This window comes from Marmota monax, unplaced genomic scaffold (genome assembly GCF_021218885.2).
Source record: "Marmota monax isolate L192 unplaced genomic scaffold, Marmota_monax_Labrador192_F-V1.1 WCK01_AAM20220418_F8-fsc00014, whole genome shotgun sequence".
NCBI lineage: Eukaryota > Metazoa > Chordata > Mammalia > Rodentia > Sciuridae > Marmota > Marmota monax.
In genome coordinates, this window is record NW_026695222.1 from 14,733,617 (window position 1) to 14,753,471 (window position 19,855).

The following is a 19,855-nucleotide window of genomic DNA, read 5'->3' on the forward strand; positions in this document are numbered from 1 at the left end:
AGGTCTTAAGTAACTCAGAGAGACCCTGTCTCTTATTAAATAAAATACAAAATAGGGCTGGGGAAGTGGCTCAGTGGCTGCGTGCCCCTGAGTTCAATCCCTGGCATTCCCTCAAAAAAGAAAAGTATAAAGAAAATGGAGGCCCAGCTAGGAAGGAGCTGAGGGCTCTTCCTCGGCTGCTGGAAGGCAGAGTCCTGCTCCCTGGCAGGGACCACCCCACCGCCTTCCTCCCTGGCGAGTGCAGTTGGAGGCAGCAGATGCTCCGACAGGATCCAGGGAGATGCCATCTGTGAGGGAAACCTATTCTTAGAGAGCAGAGACAGTCGGTGGTGGAGCAGACCTACCCCACAGCAGTGGGGGGACCCCAGGAGGGCAGGCGGCCAAGGCCAGGGAGCAGGGCAGGCTAAGAGCGGGGTGCACTCAGTTCTCAGGACCTCGCATCCATCTGCATCAGACGCCATGTTAGAAATAACGACGACGTTTATTGAGTGTTCACTTTTATATGTTGAATCAATTAATCACCCAGACCCTCCAAGGCAGGAGCTGTTACAGAGCTACTTTACAGATGAGGAGACAGAGGCACGGAGGGTCAGTCACTTGCCCAGGAGGGGCCAGGCCAGGTCTTGAGCCCAGGCGGTCTGGTTCCAAAGCCCATGTCCCTAACTGCCATGTCATGCTCGTTCTCCACCTGCTGTACAGAGGCCAATTTTAGTTTGGGGTTCCCCAACAGCAGACCCTGAGGCAAGGGCCTGAGTGGTTTGCAGGCGGGGGGGGACCCCAGGAAGCACTGGCAGAGGCTCAAGAAAGGGCGCAGGGAGGGCGTGGCTTTGAGCTAGCCCACTGTGGTCTCCTGAGGCTCCAGCCAGCTGGGGAGCTCTGGGGGCCAGCACAGGGCTCAAGCCTAGGGTTTCCCCGCCCAGAGGGGGAGCTGCAGCTGGAGAAGTGGAACCCAGTGACAGGCGAATTCTCAGGCAGGAGATGGTGGCAACAGGAGAGGTGGCTGGTTGCGTGGAAGTGGCAGGTTGGAGGAGGTGGAGCAGGTCACGCTCCCCACCACCTCATCAGTACAACCTGCTTTGAGATGGCCAGACCCCCCCCCCCCCACGCCTCCACAGTGAGGGCAAGGAGCTCCAGAATCACCTCCCCTGAGCTTGCAGTCAACCGTGCTAGGAGCACTGCCTGTCCAATCCGACATGATCCCACCTCAGTCACCCCACACTGTGACGCACTGGTCACAGGGGATAATGATGGATGGCTCTGTCATGCCCCACACCACCCTGCTACTTGGGGTGGGGCTCAGGGCTGCGGCACCAGCCTCATCTGGGAGTCCGCAGTGGGGAGCCTGTCTGATCCCCAATCCAGACCCAATCCATCAGAATCTACATTTTTACAAGCTCTCTAGTGATGTCTATGGACATTTCTAGTAACTTCTAAGATACAAAAGGATATGGAAGTGGTATGTGTGTTAATGGAAGTATTCCTAGTAGACCGAGGGTCCCAGACTGATAGCCTATGGACCATGTCTTCCTGGAGACTTGTTCTGCACAGTGGTTTGAAAAAATTCCACTGGCACCCAGGCTCTGATCCACTGTGCCTGTCACTCTCCACTGCAGAGCACCCCAAACATTTCCATTTATGCCACTAGGAACGACTGCAGGCATCTGAGTTGGTACCCCTTTGGGGCCAGATCCTATGACTAGCTAATATTTGCATGGCATAGCATCAAAATTTTAAACAAGGCACTAAAAAAGACACGGGCTTCGGAATCAGGCAGATCTGGGTTCAAATACTGATTGGGCTGTTACCTGAACTGTATTCCCCTGGGCAGGTTACCTCCTCTCTTTGACCCTCAGTTTTTACATCCATAAAATGGGGATCAACAGACACACTTGCAATGTCACTGTTTGGATTAAAAATAAAAATATGCAAAGCACCCAGGAGGAAATTAGAACTCACTAAGTGGAAGGAATCAATAGTAGTGGCAGAAGTTGTGGTTGTAAGAGTCCAATGTGGACACTGGGTATTATGATTATTCTCATTTTATGAGAAATTGAGGCTCTGAGAGGTCGAGAACCTTCCCCAAGGGTTCACAGTGGAGTGGGAGCACAGAAGTCATATCCTCCAGCTCTAGATCTGCACTGTCCACTAGAAACTTCTTCGGGAATAGAAGTGTTCTGTATCTGTGTTGCTTGATATGGAAGCCACTAACCCCATGTGGCTACTGGGTACTGGAATGTAGCTCATCCAAACTGAGGTGTATCGGAAGTATTAAATATGCACTGATTTTTTTTTGGGGGGGGGGAGTACTGGCGTTTGAACCCAGGGGCACTCTACACTGAGCTACATCCCTAGTCCTTTTTCTTTTATTTTGAGACAGGGTCTTGCTAAATTTCCAAGGCTGTCCTCAAGCTTGCAATCTTCCTGCCCCCGCCTCCCGAGTCACTGGGATTCCAGGTGTGTGCCATTGTGCCTGTCCACACACCTGATTTTGAAGACTTAGTATAAGAAAAAAGATGGTAAAATATCTCACTATGCTAATCATTTGTTGAAGTTATAATGTTTTGTTAACATTAGGTCAAAATATATAATTAAAATCAATCCCATCTGTTTCTATTTTTTTTTTTTTTAATGTTGGCTTCTAGGAAAAAAAAAGGTTTTTCCTGGTAGCACTGAGGATTAAACCCAGGGCCTCACAAAGGCTAGACAAGTTCCCTACCACTGAGTTACATCCCCAGCCCTAGAAAAAAATCTAACTCCATGTATGACTCACATTATGTTTCTACTGGACAGTGCGGTTCTAGAACTTCTCCAATACAACACCAGAGAGAGGAACTTCATATTTCTTTAAAAAGTATTTGCAACCCGCTGCCCACCATCCAGGTGCCTTCTGTTACAGAAGAACAGTGGAAGAATGAACATATCCACCAGAAAGAGACCCTCTCTAAGGATCCTCTTCTGGGCTCAAGGACCCCTGAAGCCCAGAGACCTTGCCCTGGTCATGGAGGGCAGCAGCGTGGCTGGAATCAAGCCCAGGACTCCTCAACCTGACTCAGCCGTCTGTCGCACGGTTCAAAGTACCTACTGAGACGTGAAAATCTGTGCTTTTCCTTCCACAAATGGAGCCCTGGGATGAGCCAAGTCGGAGTGTGAGGCCTGACTTCCAGAAGGCAGGACCCTCTGGAGGGTGTGCTGACGGCGCCCAGCGGAGCTCGCCAGGTGCCTGGGGCCGGGGTGAGCACCTGGGAGCCGCCTACTTGGAAGCGCGGCTCTTGTTGTAGATGAGGAAGTCCGAGAGGTCGTGCCACACGTTGCTGTCCTCGTACAGGTAGGTCATGGAGGACTGCAGCGAAGGCTGCAGCGTGGGCCGGTGATACTCAAAGAGCCACAGGACAAGCCCCCAAACCACTGCCGTGTAGAGAGGGAACGGGTCCCACCGGAGCTCCGGGATGTAGCCCTTCTCCACGCCCAGGCGGCACAGCGCGAAGAGGACACGCGACGTCAGGTACATGTTGATCTGCGGAGAGGGGTGCCCGGGTTACTCACGGACATGGCCCCCGGGAACCCTCCTCCCACCCCAGCCCCCACACCGGGGCCTCTCCTGGGCTGGGGCCCAGGGCTTCTCAAAGTAGGTGTGCAAGATGGTGTGAGGCGGCAGGTGGCTGACATCTAGGATTTCTAGTTGTCTGCTATTTATTACTCTTTTTCACTATATATTTTTTTTTTAAATAAATATACCTGGTTCAAAACCAAAAGGTAACTTGTTATCAAAAGTATAATCCACAACAGGAAATTTTGATAAACTGAATCTCTTTGAAATTTAAAAATTTTCTCTGTGAAAGTCCATGTGAAGAGATTGAAAAGAAGAGCTGGAGCCAGGACAGTGTATGCCTGTGATCCCAGACTCAGGAGGCTGAGGCAGGAGGATCACCAGTTTGAGACCAGTCTCAGCAACTTAGTGAGGCCCTAAGCAAATCAGTGACAAACGGTATTTTTTTTTTTTCCTTTTTTGAGGGGGCAGGTACTAGGTATTGAACTCAGGGGCACTCAACCACTGGGCCAAATTCCCCAGCCCAGATTTGTGTTTTATTTAGAGACAGGGTCTCATTGAGTTGCTTAGTGCCTCGCTTTTCACTGAGGCTGGCTTTGAATTCCTGATCCTCTGTCTCAGCCTCCTGAGCAGCTAGGATTACAGGCATGAGCCACCACGCCCAGGAGACCTTGTCTGAGAATTAAAGGGGGGTTAAGAATAGAGGTATTTTGGATTAGACAGAGGGGAGTGAAGGGAGAGAGGGGGCATGGGGGTAGGAATGATAGAATGAGCTGGACATTACTACCCTATGTGTATATATGATTACACAGCCTGTGTAACTCTCCATCTCGTACAACCAGAAGAATGAGAAGTTATACTCCATTTATGTATGATGTGTCAAAATGCATTCAACTGTCATGTATAACTAATTAGAACAAATAGAAACAAACAAACAAACAAAATGATGTGGCTCAGTGGTAAAGTGGTAACTGGCCCTAAGCTCAATCCCTAGTACCAAAAGAAGAAGAAGAAGAATAGCTATAGATGAGAGAAGGAGAGAGATACTTATGAAACTATATCTGTCAAAGCATTAGTACCTTTGAACTTGTGATCCTCCTGCCTCAGCCCCCCGAGCCACCAGGATTACAGGTGTGTGCCACCTGTGCCCAGTTTACAGAGCAAATTTTTAAAAAACAATTTATTTTCCCTAGAGAGCAATGTAACATTGACTTGGGAGACATGAGTTCCAGGCAGTTGCTGGATTTACACATGGGGAAACAGAGGGGAGAAGTGACCTTCCAAGGACTGGCCAGTCACAGACCTCAGACATGGAAGATAGTCAAGGGTTCATCTTCAACTCCCACCCTGAGCTTTATACCTAAACTTTGTCCCGCCCCCCAGCCCCACCTGAGGGGGATTTTTACCTGGCTGTTGATGTTATTGTTGTCTCCAAACAACAGGAAGCCCCCGATGAAGGCAGCCAGGAATGAGTGCGACTGGTAGGTCTTGCCCTGTGTGTGGGCCTGCAGGGCGCAGAGGCCCTTGTAGACAAACACGAAGCAAGCCAGATTCCAGGAGTGGGTGTAGGTGGCCTGCAGAATGGCTCGCAGCTTGTCTCGGAGGCTGCACAGACACAGGGAGCTCCCGTGAGAGTGAGCCCAGCTGTTCCAAGGGCAGTTACCCATCACACACGCTGAAACTCAACTAGGCGAGGAGCTCAAGGGCAGAAGCTTGGGGCAGAAGCTCGTTAAGCCTAGACTGCAGCTCTCTCAACAGATTGGGCCTTCACTACTGCCACCTGGTCCCTGACACCCACACAGGGAATGCCACCACACCCTGTCCCCATACCCTACTTTCTTTTCATGGCTCTTTTCACCACCTGACCTTTCCTGGTTTGTATCATGTTCCATTATCCCTGCCTCCACACCTGGAAGGTAGTGTCCAGATCTGGCTTACTCATCTGCAGGGCCCAGGACAGGGCCGGGCACATAGTAGGTCTTAAAAAAAATACTTTTTGTGCTGGGCACAGTGGTGCATGCCTGTAACCCCAGTGGCTTTGGAGGCTGAGACAGGAGGATCTTGAGTTCAAAGCTAGCCTCACCAAAAGTGAGGCGCTAATCAACTCAGTGAGACCCTGTCTCTAAATAAAACACAAAACAGGACTGGGGAATTTGGCCCAGTGGTTGAGTGCCCCTGAGTTCAATCCCTGGTACCAAACAAAACAAAACTTTTTGAACATGTGAAGAAATGAAAGAGTGGCTGTCTCCCCAGTTTGTGCCGGGTCTGGGGACATGATTCCAAGAAAAACCCAATATGCTTGCTGCCTTCATGGGAATTATGAGGGGACTATGTCATAATGACAAAATGAGGGTCCAACTTTGATAAAAGATGGCACCAGGGTCTGAAAGATGGGGAGGAATCAATGAAGTCAGGTGGGGAGAGAGGACCATCCCAGGCACAGGACTCGGCATGTGCAGAGTCCCTGAGGAGGGACAGAGCATGGGGTAAAGGAACAGAGAGAGACCACTGAGGCCGTGAGTAGAGAATGCTGCAGGGCAGCAGGAGGAGGGGACCACCCTGAGCTTTGTCTTCATCCTGAAAGGGGACCGGTTTAATAGAGGTGATCCTTTTGAGGATCACTAGGGGGCGCTGGGAACCGCAGCAAGCCTGTAATCCCAACTACTGGCGAGGCTGAGGCAGGAGGATGGCAGATTGGAGGCAATTTGGCAAAACCCTATCTCAAATTAAAATAAAAAGGGCTGGGGATGGATCTCAGTGGTAGAGCGCATGCCCAGTATATATGAGCCCTTGGGTTAAACCCTCAGACTACAAAACAAAAAACCCCCACTAGGTGGCAGTAAAGAGATGGCAGGGGGAAGCCGAGTGTACACCTCTCAATCAGGAATACCACATCCGAGAGCCCTCAAGGACCCTAAAGGAGTGAGGTGGGTCCATTGGGCCCAGTGGAAATTTGCCAGGAGCAGCTGGTTCTCGCCCCACCGGAACATGGGTCCCACTGTTGTCAGTTCTAAGGAAAGAAAGCTGGATTTCCCTGTGAAATCTCAGTCCAGGCCAGTTTTTGCTCACCTAGGTCACTGCCCCTGTCTCCTAATGGACACCTACTTCTGTTTGTTTGAGACAGGCTTTCGCTATGTTGCATGGCCTTGAACTCGTGATCTTACTGCCTCAGCCTCCTGAGCAGCTGGCCTCTCCCTGACAGTCTGTGGCACCACTGTCAGCCTATGTACACACCTACTCTGGCCCGGTGCCACTCCCACCTCCCCTGCCAATCTCTTCTTAACCCGGCTGCACATTAGTAACCCTCACACCACTGCAGTAAGTCAGATAAGCCAGACACAGTGGCATGTGCCAGTAGTCCCAGCCACTTGTGAGGCTGAGACAGGAGGATCGAAGCCAGGAGTTTGAGGCCAGCCTGGACAACACAGCAAGACCCCCATCCCCATGGAGGGGGTCAATGGCAACTCCTGTTTAAAATCTTACAACAGCTTCCTGTTTTACTAAAGGAAAAGCCGAATTCCTCTCTCTGGCCTTAAGCTGGACAGGCCTGACCCAGGTTGCTGCTGTGACCCTCTTCTGTCCTCTCCCCTTCAACCACACAGCTCCTGCCTCCTCAGATTCACTGGGCATGATCCCACCTGAGTCTTTGCGCTGATCGTTCTAGTACCCTCGAATGCTCCTTCCCCTGGTGACTGCTTGGCCAGCTCTTTCACCCACTCTAGTCATAAGGCCACCGTCATTTTCTTTGTTTTTTTTGGGGGGGGTAGGGGATACCAGGGATTGAACTCAGGGGCACTCAAACACTGAGCCACATCCCCACCCCTAGTTTGTGTTTTATTTAGAGACAGGGTCTCACTGCGTTGCTCAGCACCTTGCTTTTGCTGAGGCTGGCTTTGAACTTGTGATCCTCCTGCCTCAGCCTCCCGAGCCGCTGGGATTACCGGCCTGCACCGCTGTGCTCAGCTGCCAATATCACTTTCTCATGGAAGATCTCACTACTGAATTTGGCAGCCTGCCTGCCTACAGCACCCTCCACTCTTCCCTCTTCTGTTCCAATTTTTCTTTTCCACAGTCTCTTTCACCTTCTGACACTCCATCTGCTTTCTTTATTTATTATGCTGGCTTTCTGCCACCTGCTGCTAGAAGATAAGCTCTAGGAAGGCAGGAATCATTGTTTTGCTTTGTTTTTGGTACTGAGAATTGAACTCAGGACACTCAACCACTGAGCCACATCCCCAGCCCTATTTTGTATTTTATTTAGAAACAGGGTCTCATGGAGTTGCTTAGTGCCTCGCTAAGCTGCCGAGGCTGGCTTTGAACCTGCTGTCTCTCCTGTCTCAGCCTCTTGAGCTGCTGCAATCACAGCGCCACAATCGTAGTTTTGTTCCCTGTCGTATCCCTGGTACCTAGAATAGTGTCTGGCACATAGTAAATAAATATTTTATAGTTAAGTAAATAAATATTTTCCTCACCTTTTCCCTCACAATCCCTGTCCTCTTGATAAACATTTGTTAAATGAATCAGTTAAAAAAAAAAAGTTCAGAGGGTTAAAAGCCCAAACAAAAATAAACCAGCAAAATAAAAATACAAAATGAGAAACTCTTGTGAGTTGGACGTGGTTGGTAGGAGCTTCTGTGACCCCTACAAGCTCCAGGTAGGTTATTGCACCACAAGATGTCTTCTGAGAAGGGAAGAGTTATGGGAGATCAGAAGGAAGGCAGAGATGCTTAAGTGAGAGAGGAGGGATCAGAGACAACTTTGCAGAGGACAGAGCCACAAAGAGCAGGTGTAGGTTGACAGGAGGGAAGTAAAGGTGTGGAGGAGGAGGACAGGGCATCCTGGAGGTGGGTGGAGCTGGGCAAATGGAAGTGGAACCACTTGTGGTAAGTGCATGGAAAGGTAGGGAGCTCTGTGTGCCCAGGGCATCCCTGGGTGGACAGAGTGGGGACAGAGCTGAGGCCAGGCTACAGAAGGCACTGAAGGCCAGGCCTGGAAGTTGGACTTCTTTGGAAACAGTGGGGAGCCTGGGCATTTTCAAGCAAGGACGTGGGACCGGAGCTGGAGTTAGGTACGGCAGGGCCCAGGCTCGACCCAGCCAGGCACTACTATCTTCCTGGCACAGAGGGTGGAACTGGTTTGAAGGGTGCCCAGAATGGGTGGTACCTGCCACTCCTGAAGAGGAAGGTCATGACCAGTGCGTGAGGGGCCCGGATTTTGACTCCATAGCTGCAGAAACAAAAGAAAACGGTTACTCTGGCATCACGGGCTCGTAGCTTCTTTTTGGACACCCTCTTTGAACCCTGTCCCCTCTCCCCATTCCTCATTCTAATACCACTCAGGGAAGGGAAATAATGATGGCTCCCCAGTGAGATCTGGGTTCAAGCTCAGCTCTTCTTATCCTGTGGTATGGATACAGCTCGTCATTGGACATCTCTGAGCCTCAGTTTCCTCAACTGTAAAAAGAGATGCAAACCCTTGGGGTTCTGGGCATAATTCTGATGGAAGCTGCTGACCTCCCTGCAGGTCCTGACATGCCTGGCCCCTGCCGTCCTGCCTTGGTCCACAGCATGCTCTTCCCTTACCCCTCCCAGCCACCTTTTCTCCCTCAGCTTTCTAATCTCAGCTGGACCTTCTGACCTTAAGATGAGATTTGGGCAATAGTTTATTGCCCCACAGACCTCCAAACTTCTCTGCAGATCTTTTTTAAAAAAATTTTTTGGTACCAGGGATCGAACCCACGGGCGCTTAACCACTGAGCCACGTCCCCAGTCCTTTTGTGTTTTAGTTAGAGACAGGGTCTTAACTAGGTTGCTGAGGCTGGCTTTGAACTCTCGATCCTCCTGCCTCAGCCTCTCAAACTGTTGGGATCATAGGGGAGCACCACTACGCCTGGCTCTCTGCAGCTCTTCATATGCCCAATTCAAAGGCTCATTTATCCCTAGTAATTTATCCTTTTATAGTTAACTCCCTCCTCCACTGGACTGTGGGCTCTATGAGGACAGGGACTGGGTCTTGTTTGTCCTCTGCAGAGTCCCCAAGCACCCAGAAGGATACCTAACGTATAGTATATGCTCAGTAGATGATTACTGATTGGCTGATTCTAGTAGAGTCCTTAATTACTCATGAGGGAAGGTGATTTCTAGAAGGTTCTATCTTCAGCTTAGTCCAATTTAAGAGATTCCCTAAAACATCTGTCATGTAACATTTTTAATGTATTTTTTTAGTTGTAGGTGGATATAATACCTTTACTTTATTTTATATAAAAATAAATAATAAATAGCACCAAATAGGTGCTAAGGCTCAAACCCAGTGCCTCACCTGTGCTAAGCAAACGCTCTACCACTGAGCCCCAGCCCCAGCCCATCACGTAACATTTTACTTTCTTCTACATGTTTAATACATATGTTTTGACAACTATTATACACTGGACCCCAAGTTTTTAATTATGCATTAAAGAAAGACTAGACATTTAAAATGATTAGACAGAAATACGTCACAATGTTGTTTTACTTATTATTCTCTTGGGTAATGGGGATTGAACCCAGGACAAACCCAACCACTGAGCTACATCATCAGCCTGGAAATTTGTTTTTGTTTGCTTTTTTAACCTTTTAGCACTTCCAAAATGATCTCTAATAATCATGCATTGATTGATTGTACTGGGGATTTAACCCAGAGGTGCTTTATCACTAAGCTATATCCTTAGTCAGGGTCTTACTCATTTTCTGAGGCTTGCCTTGAACTAGTGCTCCTCCTGTCTTCATGTCCCAAGTCGCTGGGATTGTAGGCATGTCCCCCTGCACCCAGCTAAGCACTGCTTTTAGATGGTACATCCTTGCCTCTTTTTAAAATTCAAATCTCTTCCCCCTGACCATCCTTTCAACTTTATCCTTTGAGCATCTGGGATTGTATGAACAAAACAGTGTTCACCTTCACTGTTATAAAAATGGGTAGTGGGCTGGGCGCGGCACACACCTGTCGTCCCAGCTGCTTGGGAATCTGAGACAGGTGTTCAAAGCCAGTCTCAGCAATGGTGAAGCACTAAGCAACTCAGTGAGACTCTGTCTCTAATAAAATACAAAATTGGGCTGGGGATGTGGCTCAGTGCTTGGGTGCCCATGAATTCAATCCCTGGTATCCCCCCACCAAAAAAAAAAAAAAAAAAACGGGTAGGAGAAAGACAATGGTAGTTGGCATCAAAGCCCTACCATGTTTTGCTGTGTGAACTCAGATAAATCACTTAACCTCTGAGCTTTCCTTTCCCCATCAATGAAAGGTATTCTCCTCAGGCATGGTGGCACATATCTGTAATCCCAGTGATCTGGAATATGGAGACAGGAGGATCATAAATTCAAGGCCAGCCTCAGTAACTTAACAAGATCCTAAGCAACTCAGTGACACCCTGTCTCAAGACAAAAACTAAAAATGGCTGGAGGTGTACCTCAGTGGTAAAGCATCCCTGGGTTCAATCTCCAGTACCCCAAAATTTTAAAAATAAAAAACAAAAGGTATTCTCCATTTCACATAAGATATAACACATGCAAAAGATTCTAGCACATCTTTTACTTTTCCTTGTTGGGTGTCTCCACCCTCAGTCTTAACCAGGTTTTCTATCTGCCTGACACAGGTCTTACCAGACCTAAAGATCCTTACGGGCCTCCTTGTTGTGTCTGAATATATGAATCAAACCCACATCTGTCCACAGGAGGCTGCTGGGTAAATACACATGGTTTCATCATCCAGTGGAAAGCATGAGCGACTTTATGCACACTGATTTGGAGAGTCTGTGGGATTTATAATAGCAAGTTGTGTAACTATGTGCATTACAGCAGAAATTGCAAAAAATGAGGAAATTCTTCTATAATTGTACAAATTGTACAAATTTCAGAAGAAAAAAATTTAAAAGATGTGGGGGAGAACATATTTATTTGTATATGCATACATCGTTCCTGGAGGAAGATATGAGACTGGACACAGGGACGGTCTTCATGGGGAGACTGGTGGCAGAGGGATGGAGCAGGCAGGACATTTTAGCATTTAATTTTTCACTTTTAATTTTTGGAGCTGGGGATGGAACTTGGCCCTCATACGTGCTATGGGCACACTTTATCATTGAGCTACACCTCCAACTTAGCACAGAACTTTTTTTTACAGTTTTGTGTGAAAGTGTTGCCTTTGGGCGGGGGCAGTACTTGGGCTTGAACCCCGAACCTTACATATGCTAGGTAAGCACCCTACCACTGAATTACATCTCTAACCCATTAACCAAAAAAAATTTTTTTTTTTGTACCCAGGATTAAACTCAGGGCATTCTACCACTGAGCCACATCCCCAGCCCTACTTTGTATTTTATTTAGAGACAGGGTCTCACTGAGTTGCTTAGCACCTCATTTTTGCTGATTCTGACTTTGAATTCACAATCCTCCTGCCTCAGCCTCCAAAGCAGCTGGGATTATAGGTGTGCACTACCATGCCCAGCTCCATTAACTAATTTTTTAAAAAATGAAATTAGCTGGGTGCAGTGGGATTATGCACCTGTAATCCCAGCTATTCAGGAGGCTGAAGTAGGAGGATTGCAAATTTGAGGTCAGCTTGGGCAATTTAATGAGATTGCCTCAAAATAAATTTAAAAATGAGCTGAAAATGTAGTTCAGTGGTAGAGTACTTGCTGAATATGCACAAGGCCCTGGGTTCTATCATCAGTGTCAAAAAGAAAAATTAGAAAGAAATTTTAAAATGTCAACAATTTAAAGCTGGTTATAAACTAGGTGTGGTGGCGTACCCCTGTAATCCCAGCAGCTCTGGAGGCTGAAGCAGGAGGAGCACAGTTCAAAGCCAGTCTTAGCAAATTAGTGAAGCCCTAAGCAATTTATTTTATTTTTTAAAGAGAGAGAGAGAGAGAATTTTAATATTTATTTTTTAATTATCGGTGGACACAACATCTTTGTTTGTATGTGGTGCTGAGGATCGAACCCGGGCCGCACGCATGCCAGGGGAGCGCGCTACCACTTGAGCCACATCCCCAGCCCTGAGGCCCTAAGCAATTTAATGAGACCCTGTCTCAAATAAAAATACAACAAAAAGATTGGGGATGTGGCTCAGTGGTTAAGTGCCCCTGGGTTCAACCCCCAGTGCCCAAACAAAACAAAACAAAAAAACTGGTTTATGGTTGCAGAGGCCACTGAACCTCCTGTCTTCTCCCTCGCCTGACAGTAAGCAGGAGGCCCAGAGCCCCCATCTCAGCTCAGGAAGCTGTCTTCCTCTAGGACCCTCCAGAGCCACATCTATGTCTCCTGCACAGAGAGGCCTTGAGCCTTCTCCAGTTGACCAAAGCTAAATGGCCCTTCCTTTTACCCCAAACACAATCAGAACAGTGCCCCCAACTCCCTATATCAGCCAAGCCCCTTCCCAAAGTCCTCAAACTATAATGAGATTTGTCATAGCCAAGAGTGGTTGATATGATCCGGCAAGATCCAGTCAGTTACTCTCCTGTTCATAGGATTATTCTTTTAAATGGATCAAAGAGTACTTAAAGAACATAATGATAGGACATGTCATGTCCTGGAGAGTCCTGACTTGGATAAACTAGCTGTAGAGGACACTTGTGGGACAACTGAGACAATCTGACTATTGACTGAGCAAAGGTCAATAATATAGAATTCTTATCATTAATTGATTAAATGCAATCATGACACTTTAGCTGTATAGGAAAATGCTTAATGCTTTTAGTTTTAGAGAAGCACCATGAAATATTTCAGGAGTAAAGTTTGACAATTGAAATATTGAGGAGTGAAACATCAGAGTGAGTTAAATTTTTACCAAGTTCGAACACCTCATCTAAGTTGCCTCTCTAAATGAATACCCTCTCTTCACAAGCAGGATATTCTTTTCCACCTCCGGATTTCATTCCGGTCATTCCCTTGCTGGGGATGCCCTTCTTTCCCTGGAAAAATCCCAACTTCAGAAAACAACTACCACCTCCTGTGAAAGACATTTGTTACCTGGTAGTTTAACTCAGACTTCCCCTTTGGACTTGACTGTTTCCGTTTTATAGAGCAGGAAATGGAGGCCAAAAGAGATGAAGCATCATTCAGCTTCAAAGATGAAAGATCTGGGATTAGAGCCCAAGGATCTGACCCAGAAGGTGTTGGCCTTGGCTGGGAAGGTCCACTGCAGGCACAGGGACAGCTAGAGCAGAGGTAGATGTACAAAGACAACATTATTGGGCAATGCCTGCTGACCCTGGGGCTGTGTGACTCCTATTCACTTCTGTTTTGTCCTGTGAACATGTTGGCAAAGGGGATACTGATGTTATCTCAGGACTCACCCCACTCTGGTCACAAAAGGAGTGGCTGATATGATCTGGTCAGATCCAGCAAGAACTAGCTTCCACCTGCCTCTGAGTTTTTATGAAAGCCAAGAGTCTGTCATTGGGGTTGAGCATCCCTGGGCTCCAATCCTGGCTCAAGTCCTGACCAAGTGATGGGACCATGAGCAATGAGTATATTTCTCTGAGCCACAATCTTCCCATATGGGAAATGGGGACAATGGCAATACCTACTTTGCTGGCATTCATTCGTTCAATAAATATTTGAGAATTTATAGTTATGTAGCGGGTACTGTGAGTACATCAAAGGACACAGTAGGTAAACATTTCTGTCCTCATCAAGTTCACTTCCTAGTGAGGCAGTTGGACCATAAAACAAGATAGATAAGCAAATGTTTTAGCATCCCATAGTGACAAGTACCACAGAGACAAATAGAAAAGGAGGCGGAGAGATGGCCCCAGCGGAGAGATGGCCTCAATGAAGAGGTGATAATTAAGCAGAGGCCTGTGAAAGGTGATTGAGTGAGCTAGGTAGACATCACGTGACTGTAACACAATAACGGCCAACAATTATGTGTGTGGGGGTAAATATTCCACACATATTGACTCAGTCCTCTGACAGTATGACTTAAGAACTACTGTTTCATTTTACAGAAATTGAGACTAAAAGAGGTTAAATGACTTGCTCAAGATCACACAGATAGGTGGCACCAGGATTCAAATCTTGACAGTGCAAATGCTTGCCAGCATGCCATTTTGCCACCAAGAATGTCATCTCAGGGGAACACAGGTCTTTGGTTGCTTCTCTGCTTGGTCGCCAGTTCCAACACAGTAGGCTGTCAATAAATGGAGGCTGTCACGAATGAGGTTTAAAGGTGGCCAAGCTCCCTTTAGGGCACCAGCCAGGTGAAATGACCCCAAGACCTCACTCCTCAGGTTATAAAGAGGTGAAATCAATTTGCCCAGCAAATATTTGCTGCTTTTCTTACTTTCTTTGACTTCCCCCAGGAGTCCCCAGTGTCAGATGAGGACTTAGCGCCGAAGGATGTGAGCCCAAAGGCAGCCTAATGGGTGCACATAGACAGAAGGTGCCTGCTAGAGGCCAGAGTCCAGTTTGTGTAGAAGGGCCGCAGAAGCCAGATAGGCCAAAGGGTGCACTGCCAGGCTGAATGAACTGGGCCCAAATAAGGGGATACAGGTGCTGGCACGGGAGGATCCAGAAACAGCGCAGTGGGAGCCCTGGCTCAGAGATGGCAAGGCGTTTGGAAGTCAAAACCCGGCTCCCACTGCACAGATGGTGGACACCGAGTCCTAGAGACACGCGACGGCTGCTCAAGGGCACAACAGGCAGCGGCGCCGGGCCTCGAACTCGCGTCTCCAACTCAACCTGGCCGGGTTCCTCAGCCCCTCCCAGCCCTATCGCCCCACTCACACGATCCCGTTCCGGAAGCCCTTAATCAGGGCCAACGCAGCGTGGTAGCGGCGCTTGCGCAGCAGTGCGTTGACCGCCTTGAGTAGAGCCTGTAGCTGCGGCGGAGCGGCCATAGCGCGGGAGGCAAATAGGGTTGATGGACTCAGCTGGACTCACACTGACAGGCCCGGCTTGCGGTAGCACAGCTCACCGCCTACGGAAAGCGCCGCCACGTCTTTGTACCCATAGGCTACATCTGCCGTCACTCATGTAGAGTGAGCCAATCACAAAAGCTTATTCGTCCACAACAATAATGGGATGCTTTCACTCTTAAAAATAACCGTCTGATTGGAAGGGAGAGGAGAGCTTTAGCCAATCACAATGACTTTGCCTCCGGAAGGTTGGCAAACCTGCAGTTGTCCAATTAGAAGCCACTTTTCCTTAGAGGCGTGTTCGGTTCACCGAGGGGCTTGGAAGGGGGTGTGGCAGCCATGGGCCAGCAGGGAGGCTTCCAGGAAGAGGTGGGCTTGTTGTAGTTGGAACAGACGATTTAGGTGGTGACATTAGGAGGAACCTGGCTTGACGCTTCTGACTTGGTAGCCCACATCACGACCATCTTTTCAGAGCATAAATCAAGTGACACCCTAAGTGACTTCCACCAACTCTTAAAAGCCAAACTCCTCCCCAGGGTCCACAGGAAAAGAACTTTATGCCCTGGCCCCCGCCTCCCTCACTAGTGCTACCTTCCTCACTTGCCACCTCACTCGCTCCTCTCCACCCAACAGGCTTCCTTTCTGTTCCTTGAGCTTTCCAAGAACCCTTCTGCCTCAAACCCTTTGCACGTAACTATTTCCCCACCGGGTATGCGTCCCCCCGCCCGCCCCCAGCTCTTCCCATGGCTGACTTCCTCTCAACCTTCAGGTTTCAGCTCACACACCATGTTATCAGAGAGGCCTTCCTAGATATCCCATGGAAAATAGCACTGCTCCCTGTTAGTCTTCTTTTTCGTTTTGTTTTTGATGTAACCCTAATCCATACATGCTTTTGGAAGCAATACGACTTGGCAATACAGCTTGGGGCTTTCATGTTTCATAGCGTTTATGGGTGACACTTACATATGACATTACTGTGTGGGGTTGACACTGGCTAACAGCTACACACTGACTGATAGCTGTGACTTTTCTTTTTTTGACCGAGGATCAAACCCAGGGGTGCTTTACCACTAGGCTACATTGCCATTTGTGTTTATTTATTTATTTATTTTTTATCTCGAAACAGGGTCTTGCTAAATTGCCCAGGCTGGTTTGTACTTTCAGTCCTCCTGCCACAGCCTCCGCAGAGTCAGTGGGATTACAGGAGTGAGCAGCTGCGACTGGTTGATGGCTGTGACTTGTAGTAGTGTCCCCTTGGACCATACGATATTTACCTCATGATATTATTGCCAGTAGAGACTGGTGGATCAAGCAATGTCAGAGGACAACATCAAAGCCCAGTGAAGAAGAGAATTGCTGGATCTATTTTATTATTAAAACTGGATTTTCTGGGTTTTTTTTTCCCCTTTAGTAATGGTGAACTAACTTATTTAGTTAATCATTCCTCCAAAAAGTTACTTTCTTAGATAGTATATAAAACTTTTTTTGGGGGGTGAGGGGATAACCAGTTATTTAACTCAGGGGCACTTGGCCACTGAGCCACATCCCCAGTCCTGTTTTGTATTTTATTTAGAGACGGTGTCTCACTGAGTTTCTTAGAGCCTCTGAACTCGAGATCCTCCTGCTCAGCCTCACAAGCTGCTGGCTTCCAGATTGGTTCTTGAACAGATAGAAAGATGTAAAGAGTGGAAAATATAGCCCGCACATGATGACCAGCAAAAAATCAGAGATACCAGACACCCAAAGTTCTGGCCAATGATCTGCACAACAATCTCTGTGAAGATGGGGAGCAACTGAAGAAGATAGAGGCCTGTGCCACTTCTGGGCACTTCACATTTGAGGCCAGAACACCAAGACCACTGGTCACCATGTCTGTACCATAGTGTGTCCAAGAAGAAATGAGTCTATAGGCATTTTCTATTAATAAAGATTTTATATACCAAAAAGGCATGTATTTGTATACACATATATGTATGTGTGATATATATCCTCTTATAAACACTGACATGCTAAACAGTGTGAGGAATGTCTGGGCCAATTATTGAGTGCAAGCTGGTAATAAGATAATAAACAATAGAATTCAAATACTGGTGCACTCAAGCCACTTATGATATGAGGGCATTTGCAAATATTGAAACTGTGAGTTTCAGTTTGTCAACCACACAGGAAAAGAGGGAGAGAAGTGTCAGCCCATGGCCTGCCCAAAGTGGGGAGTCTTAAAGCAGAATCTCCTCACATTAAGCTGAGATACTGCCCCCAAAGAGTTTCACTTTTTGGTCTAATGCGATAAGAACCCACTGACAACATGAAGAACTTGTGCAACCGGATTGGCTGGGCCCAGGGAAGTGCAGAAAACACTGTCTGGGGTTGAGCAGAAAAGTTGAAGAGAAAGGACAAATTAATTGTTTGAAAGCCCTTCCTTGGGAAGTTGTAACCATTGACGAGTTCTAGCGCAGCCCAGGAAGTAGAGACTGGTGAATCAAGCTACAAACGGGGAACCTGGCTTGAGGTGATAAATAATGAAGAGTGACCCACACCCTTGACAAAAGCAAATACAAACCCTCTCTGGAGAAGGGCATATCCATCTTTGGTTTCAGGGAACCACCATAAATAATTCTTCAAGTATGATGCCCATCACAGAGATACCAGACTCCCAAGACAATGCGAAGAACCAACAGATTAACATAGATTTCAGATATTATAATATACAGACAGGTTTTAAGAAAATAGTGCACACAAAATTCAAAGTTAGAAAATAGCAACAAATAACAAACTTTTTAAAATATAGTTAATTTGAAAAGGAACTACATAGAAACTTTTAGAAATGTCACCTGCTATTTGCATGGAGAATTTGTCACTAAGCCATGACATAGTCTGGCATCAGCAGAAAAACAGAAAAAAGAAAAAGCAGAGGATATTTGGAAATTCTTTGGTTTGGTAAGTTCTTCCAGGTGGCATCTTTTGCTAATCCCTTTCATACATAGATGAAAAAATTCTGCCCTCACCAGCCTCCCAGGGTGGTAAGGGTAAAGAGTTGCTACAATAGAAACACTTATTACCTGGTGACACTTTTTAATTTACACAACTCTGAGTCTCTCAATAATAGGGACCTTTGACCAGATAAATAAAATTTATTTAATGAGCATCCTGGAATACTTATTGAATATCAGAAATTGTTTTCTTTTTTGGGGGGTGTACTGGGGATTGAACTCAGGGGCACTCAACCACTGAGCCACATCCCCAGCCCTCTTTTGTCTTTTATTTAGAAACAGGGTCTCTCTGAGTTGCTAAGCACCTCACCGTTGCTGAGGCTGGCTTTGAACTCACAATCCTCCTGCCTCAGCCTCCCGAGAGGCTGGGATTACAGGCATTCGCCACTGTGCCTGGCTTCCCCCTTCCCCCACCTTTTTTTTTGTTTCTTGGCAGTGCTGAGGCCAACCCAGGGCTTCCTGCATGGTAGGCGAGTGCTGTACCACCGAGCCCCAGCCCCAGCCCCTGAATGCTTTGTTAATGATTTCCTTGTCACAACGACCTAAGAAGTAGTTTCTATAACCATGCCCACTTATCCTCTCGGAGACTGAGGCACAGAAAAGCAAGATGATACTGCTAATAAGGGATGGGGCCAGGTTGGAGTCCAAGCCTCCTGCCTTGGCTCCAGAGTCCTTTATCTTAACCACTATATTAGTTTTCTAAGGTTGCCATCACAATATACTACAGACTGGGTGGCATAGCAACATAAATATTCTCACAATTCTGGAGGCTAGAGGTTCAAATTCAGGGGGTCAGTAAGTTTACTTTTTCCTGAGGCCTCTCTCCTTGGCTTGCTAATAGCCACCTTCTGTGTCCTCACATGATTGCCCGCTCTGCCCACCTCGGTGGGTCCTCGCATTTTCCATATAAGCACATCATATTGGATTGGGGCCCACTTATGTGACCTCAATCAGCTTTAGTTACCTCTGTAAAAGCCCTATCTCCAAATACTGCCACATTCTGAGGTATGTGAATTCTGGTGGCAGTGGGGGAATGTCACAAGTTCAGTCCATAACAGTTGCCATGCTTTTCTGCCTCGTCTCAATGCCGACAAGTCTAACAAGAGGGTGATACCCAGCGCTGCTCCCTGTGTGTCCTCTACTCCTCTTCCACTGGGAGTTTGGTTCCAGTGCCTCATGATTCTCCCCTCCCGATACAGAAGTCAACTTATCTGGGGTAGCTGGGACACTCACTGTGGAGTGGGACACTAGAAATTCCTCAAACTTTCCCTTTTCCCTACTTGGCTCTATGCCTGGAATTACTACACGACTCCTTGTCCCAGAAGTCTCTAAGCTGCGATTAGCCACCAGACTAAGCTGTTCAGTGTCAACTAGGTGGCCTTGAGGACATGGGACATGGGACTAATAAAATGTTGGTGTTGAAAGCTT

At 47.4% G+C, this 19,855-nt stretch overlaps 1 protein-coding gene across 2 annotated transcripts; it reads right to left on the reverse strand.

Moving 5' to 3' along the window:
• Window positions 1-462: 462 nt before the first annotated feature.
• Window positions 463-15,505, reverse strand: Pxmp4 (peroxisomal membrane protein 4). Of its 2 annotated transcripts, none has more exons than XM_046433938.2 (4): window positions 15,307-15,505; window positions 13,549-13,735; window positions 8,711-8,773; window positions 463-3,514 (listed from the first exon to the last, which is right to left on the reverse strand). In XM_046433938.2, exons 1-4 carry the CDS (start codon window positions 15,417-15,419, stop codon window positions 3,251-3,253), a joined length of 627 nt encoding a protein of 208 aa, XP_046289894.1. In that variant the 5' UTR covers window positions 15,420-15,505; the 3' UTR covers window positions 463-3,250. The 2 variants fall into 2 exon arrangements, with proteins under 2 accessions (XP_046289894.1, XP_046289893.1); XM_046433937.2 differs by lacking the exon at window positions 13,549-13,735 and adding an exon at window positions 4,954-5,152 and having other exon boundaries at window positions 15,307-15,494.
• Window positions 15,506-19,855: the final 4,350 nt, after the last annotated feature.